Here is a 6,746-nt window from a genome sequence, read left to right on the forward strand (position 1 = left end):
TATATATATATATATATATATATATGCATATATTTATATATGTATATATAAATATTTCTATATGTATATATATCTGCCAAATCAGATTGGAGCCTGGTGTAGCCATCTGGTTCACCATTCCTCAGTCAAATAGTCCAAGCCATACTAGCATGGAAAGCAGACGTTAAACGATGATGATGATGATATGTGTATATATATATTTATGTATACATATGTGTGTATATATACATGTATATTTGTGTATATATATGTATGTGTATATATATATATATATATATATATATAAATAGATGTATCGCTTGGGTACACAAATCGCTATGATGTTTGGGTACCACATGATTTGAGTGAGAAGAACCTTTTGGAAAATCGGCATGAACTTTGCGGACAACCCAATAAATTGTAATGTTTCACTCCCTCTTTTTCTCTCTCTCACTCTCTTTATCTGTACATGAATATATGTGTATGTGCGTGTGTGTCTGCCTCTAGTGTCAAAATGTACTGTTACCTCAACAGACTGAATGTTCAGTCAGCCATACCAAACCATCTGCATCCAAACAGCTGCACCCAGTTGTCTCATCTTGATTATAATAACAGTAGGAAAAAAAAAAAAAACACCACAGAGAGGAGACAATATAGTTGTGAGCCTCTTCATGTCAATGAGTTGACCTTAATTTGGACACCATCTTGGATGTCCCTGAGTGTGTAGAAGCAGTTCTGTAGAGATGGGGGTTGAGGTTTCAGGTTATTATTTCTTCAACTATATTAATAGTTGAACAAACTCTTTGATTATATTATGGCTGCCTTTAAGGAAAGTGCTAGTCCCAGAGAGGTACATTTCTGAAGAGCAACTCTTTCATCTATTCCTCATTGCATTACATAAAAATGTTATTGATCCATTCCAATCCCCCTACTAACTCTGCCAAGTCACCGACCTTTTATCTTGTATCTTTTACTTCTTTCAGTCAGTGCACTGTGACCATGCTGGGGTACTGCCTTGAGTTACATTACCATCTTTTAATATTTCTTTTCAGTGACTTCATCCGTAAGTTATTTCCAGAGAATCTCAAGGATGCCAAGAAAGGGCGCCCGACAACTGCTGGGGGGAAAATTAAGGTTTGTTCGTTTGTTTATTTGTTTTTTCTTTTGTATTTTGTTATATCTTTTGTATCTATTTATGAATTTGTTTTGCAGGATTCTTGATGTGGAACCATGTGTTGAAACAGACGTTGTTATACTTCAGGATGGTCATAGCCAAATAAACACACACTCTATATATTCGTTCTTCACTTGTTTATTATTGTTCTTCTTTTATGCCCATTGTCTGGAAATCTTTCGTCACACACCTGTGACCTCTTCAGTGACTCTCCGTCCCACATATTTCATCCTGTTCTGTCTAGTCCATCCAGACAATGGACATAAAATCAGAACAATAATAAACAAATGAACAATGAATATATAGTACATATGTTTATTTGGCAAGAAAGAAAAAACAATGACCATCCAAAAATATAATATATTTTTTCTATTTTTTAAAATATTTTTTTTTATTTAAATTCTGATGTTATTGTTTTATCCCAAGACAGTCTTAAATGAACTGACTTACTCCATGATCAAAGATAAATCAGCCACAAGCATTTGGTCCTCTTTTCCCAATTGTAGAATTTCTATAATTACATTATTGAATTTGTCCATCTTGGGGTTTTTTATTGTTTTATTTTTTTTAGAGATATGAGAATTAAAAAAAAAATTTCAATTTTATAACATGAAGCAGAAAACATCAATCTTCAATTTTTGTTGAGTAGAGGGCCCCACTGATAATTCCTTAATTGAGCCCAACACTTCCTATCGCCAGCTCTGATAAAGAGGTATTCATATATTATTCCACATGACAATGACTGATTGAGTTCTCACAATTTATATTCATGTATTCTTCTTAAATCTTCAGACTCAGGCTAATTTATTGGTAGAGAAGTTAATGCAGTGTACACCTCACTATATCCGATGCATTAAACCAAATGAAACTAAAAAACCTTTTGACTGGGAAGAGAATCGGTAAGTTATAATTTTAGCGACCATTCTTATGATTATATGTTGTTGTTTAGCTGTTGGTCAGCTTAGAATCAAGCAAGTATTTGCTTAAAGGTATTTCCATCTTGACCATTTCGTTTATTTATACATTCAAGACTTTATTATACAGTGTGGCCTTCTATTTTTATGAAGAAAGTAAACTGTGATATATATATATATATATATATATATATATATATATATATGTGAGAATTTACGAAAAAACAACAACAGACGAGGACAGGTGGTATAAACAACAAAAGGATGTATTAGTTTAACGCTCGGGAATAGAGAAAGTCTTTAACGTTCCGAGCTACACTCTTCAACAGAAAGAAATAAGGAGAAAAACAAGGAGAAAAAAATTTAAATGTTGTGGTCAGCGATCTATCATGGTGGTGGTGATAGTAGTGGCAGTGTATGTATGTATTGATGAAGAGTCAAACTATTGTTTATCGATATCTCTACATTATATCCTTATATCTTTTTTATTTTCAGTGTCGTTCACCAAATAGAATACTTAGGTCTTAAGGAGAATATCAGAGTCCGACGTGCTGGGTTTGCTTACAGAAGAGAATTTCTCAAATTTATGAACAGGTAAAGAATATACATGTATATTACTATGTACTCTATATTGTTTATGCTGATGTAATTGACTTAATCCCCTTGTCTGTCCTTGTTTGTCCCCTCTATGTTCAGCCCCTTGTGGGCAATAAAGAAATAAGAAACGTTTGCACGCCGGGCGAAATACTGAGCGGTAATTCGTCTGCCGTTACGTTCTGAGTTCAAATTCTGCCGAGGTCGACTTTGCCTTTCATCCTTTCTTGGTCGATAAATTAAGTACCAGTTACGCACTGGGGTCGATATAATCGTCTTAATCCATTTGTCTGTCCTTGTTTGTCCCCTCTATGTTTAGCCCCTTGTGAGCAGTAAAGAAATAAGAAACATTAGCATTGCTTTTTAGACATTTTAGTAAGCACTTGTCTAATAAGTTTTGAGACAATCTAAAGTTTTTGCAACCAGATCAAATGGAACATTAAACTCTTTGCCTGACAGAAGCATTTTCAACAAGTATGTCCTAAATGTCCATGTTTTTTTTTTCAGTCTTTTACTTAGCTCTTGTTCCGTTCGTTCTGAGTGATATAAAGGCAGAGAAAGGGTTAGAAGCATCAATCACATCACTCTCAGAGATCCATCAAAAAGTCATGGGTACAATCCTGATATCTAGGCCAATCAAAAAGAAGATAATCCCACTGAAAATGGTAATCACATCATTTACTCTTCAATAATTCTTCAAGCTGGATGGTTCTCCTCTGAGTCAACTTCAACTCACTGACATTTTGATAATCTTGTTAAAAATCTTGATGGTAATGGTGATGGTGGTGGTGATGATGATGATGATGATGATGATGATGATGATGATGATGATGATGATGATGATGATGATGATGACCTGACTATAACAATGATGATAGTGCTGTTAATGATGGTGACAATGATGATGATGATGTTGTTGATATTAATGAAGGCTATAATGATGATGATGGGCATGATGACGATGACGACGATGACGATGACGATGATGATGTTGTTGATTTTAATGAAGGCTATAATGATGATGATGGGCATGATGACGATGACGATGACGATGACGATGATGATGACGATGATGTTGGTAGTAATGACAACGATGATGATAATGGTAATGAAGACGATGGTGATGAACATGATGACAACGATGACGGTGGCGATGACGACAATGACGACAACAACAATGACAACTTCGATGATGAAGGTGGTAGTGGTGGGGGTAGTGATAATGATAACGACCATGACAATGATGGTAGTGAAAGCGATGGTGATGGACATGACGATGACGACGACAACAATGACAACGATGACGATGTTGATAATAATGATGGTGATGACAACGATCAATGTGATAATTGGGATGATGACAATGATGATGGAGATGATAGTGCTGGATAATGAGGATGCTGATAGTAATGATGGTGATGATGCTGGTGTTGATGATGATGATGGTCATGATGATAATGATGATATTATAGATGATGCTCCAAGAATCTGTAGGGATGGTCAGATTTTATTTTTTACCCTCTCATCTTACCATTCTTAAACGATGCTCTCTTTTGTCAACAGATACGCCATTCTCACTCCTGAAACTTGGCCTCAATGGAGAGGAGATACTCTTCGAGGCATCAAACATCTGATGGACTCTGTGAATATATCACCAGACCAATTCCAGTTGGGAACAACCAAAGTTTTCATAAAAAATCCTGAATCGGTAAGAAACATATTTGAATAGATTTGAAAATTTGGAAAGAAATATTGAAGCCAAAACAAAAAAATTTCCTTAGTTGTGACTGAAATGGTTGGAATTAAACAAATTAATGAAATTTGCATACATTCATGAAGGCACATGGCCTAATGGTTAGGTGTTGCACTTGTGATCTCTAGATCATGGGTCTGATTCCCAGATTGAGCAGCACATTGTGTTCTTGAGCAAAACACTTCATTTCATGTTGCTCCAGTCCACTCAGCTATAAATGGATTACCATCTGATAGTCTGGTTGATTATGTACTCACATATGAGGTCTGATCATTAAGTATCCGGACTGTTGCCATAATAACAACGCTAAAGCATGCAGAGTGAAGCCACTTGGCACAGATTGACTTTGAACTCTGCTGTGCATGTACACTAAGTTCTAACATTCTAGCTCACTTCCGCTGTTTACAGCAATGTTTGGAAGGAAGGTGTGTAGTGTGTGATCGTTGCATTGCTCATGACAGAGAAAGCTTTCATGGTGATACCTGCTCAGAGGCCTATGCAAAGTTGCAGGAAGTGTATGGAGAGGAGTATTTAAGCTGCACAAAAATGTATGAGTGGTTCAGACTTTTCCAAGATGGCTGAAAAAATGTTGAAAGTGATGAACGTTCTGGGGGACCCACAATTAGCAGAACTGAGAAAAATATTACAGATGTGCATGCAGCTGTGAGGGGAAATTGTTGAATCACCATCTGTAAGTTATCAGAGAATGTGCGGACTAGTTATGGTTCAGTTCAGTCCATTACCACTGGAAGATTTGCATATGAGACATGTGCCTGCAAAATTTGTGTCAAAACTGCTTTTAGCTCACCAAAATGAAACACGGGTTTCAGTTGCACAATATCTCCTTGATTGTGTCAAGAATGAGGAAAAGGTTTTTGAAAACTTTGCATAGGCCTCTGAGCAGGTATTGCCAAGCGTTTTGCAAAATTTGATGCAGATTCTCTGCTCAACTTTCTCTGCCAAGGTCAATTCAGCAATCATATGCTACACATCTTCCTTCCAAGCACTGCTGTAAACAATAGAAGTAAGCTAGAATGTTAAAACTTAGTGTGCATACACAGCAGAGTTCAAAGTCAATCTGTGCCAAGCATCTTCACTCTGCGTGCTTTAGCTTCGTTACTATGGCAACAGTCAGGATACTTATTGATCAGACTATGTACATTCATTTATGGCAGCTGTCAACTTATAGACAAATTTGACCATCACTGACAAATTATCTTATCCTGTTAAACCATCCGACCAATAGAAGATGGATGTTAAATGATGATAATAATGATGGTTTCTCTGCCCATCTCCCTTCATACTTTAACACCCAAAAAGCACTGGTGATGGTGCCACATAAAAAGCACTGGGGCTGGTCCCACTGATGATGATGCTACACAAAAAGCATCCAGTACACTCTATAAAGCGGTTGGTGTTAGGAATGGTATGCAGCTGTAGAAACCAGTCCATAACAGATTATGGAACCTGGTGCAGATCCTAACCGTGCCAGCTCCTGTCAAACCACCCAACCCAACCCATGCCAGCATCATCATCATCATCATCATCATCATCGTTTAACGTCCGCTTTCCATGCTAGCATGGGTTGGACGATTTGACTGAGGACTGGTGAAACCAGATGGCTACACCAGGCTCCAATCTGATTTGGCAGAGTTTCTACAGCTGGATGCCCTTCCTAACGCCAACCATTCAGAGAGTGTAGTGGGTGCTTTTACATGTCGCCCGCACGAAGGCCAGTCAGGCGGTACTGGCAACGGCCACGCTCAAAATGGTGCATTTTATGTGCCACCCGCACAAGAGCCAGTCCAGGGGCACTGGCAACGATTTCGCTCGAAAATCCCACGAAGGCCAGCCAGGCGGCACTGGCAACGGTCACGCTCAAAATGGTGCACCCCATGTGTCACCCGCACAAGAGCCAGTCCATGGAAAACAGATATCAAATGATGATGATGATGATGTATGAATATATATATGTGTGTGTGTGTGTGTGTATGGGAGCATGTCTCTCTGTGTTCATGTTTATGCCATTTTGTAACCGGTCTACTGTAACTAAGTGCTTTGACAAAAAAAGGAATTTGATAAAACGAGTAGCAGGACTCCAAAACAAGTATGGCATCAAATACGATCAACTGAATATTACAACTTTGGTGCCCCAGCATGGCCACAGTACTCCTATGTTTGAAACAAGTGAAAGAATAAAATAACACACACGCACAAACACACACACACACGCACATGCGTACATACACGCAAAAACAATGGAATTTATAAAATAATATAAACTCTGCAAAATTAAAATATAGATAACGAACCTTAATTAGATTTTAAAAGA

At 37.5% G+C, this 6,746-nt stretch overlaps 1 protein-coding gene across 1 annotated transcript in view; it reads left to right on the forward strand.

The window, feature by feature from the left end:
* Nucleotides 1-6,746, forward strand: part of LOC106870824 (unconventional myosin-Ie) — a 55,371-nt gene that overhangs the window by 31,521 nt on the left and 17,104 nt on the right. Inside the window, exons 12-15 of the mRNA XM_052972018.1 lie at nucleotides 1,032-1,113; nucleotides 1,946-2,052; nucleotides 2,563-2,661; nucleotides 4,225-4,369. Coding sequence (XP_052827978.1) covers nucleotides 1,032-1,113; nucleotides 1,946-2,052; nucleotides 2,563-2,661; nucleotides 4,225-4,369 — 433 coding nt within the window. The remainder of the gene's footprint in view (nucleotides 1-1,031; nucleotides 1,114-1,945; nucleotides 2,053-2,562; nucleotides 2,662-4,224; nucleotides 4,370-6,746) is intronic.

The sequence above is a fragment of the Octopus bimaculoides genome, chromosome 12, assembly GCF_001194135.2.
Source record: "Octopus bimaculoides isolate UCB-OBI-ISO-001 chromosome 12, ASM119413v2, whole genome shotgun sequence".
In the NCBI taxonomy this organism is placed as follows: Eukaryota; Metazoa; Mollusca; class Cephalopoda; order Octopoda; family Octopodidae; genus Octopus; species Octopus bimaculoides.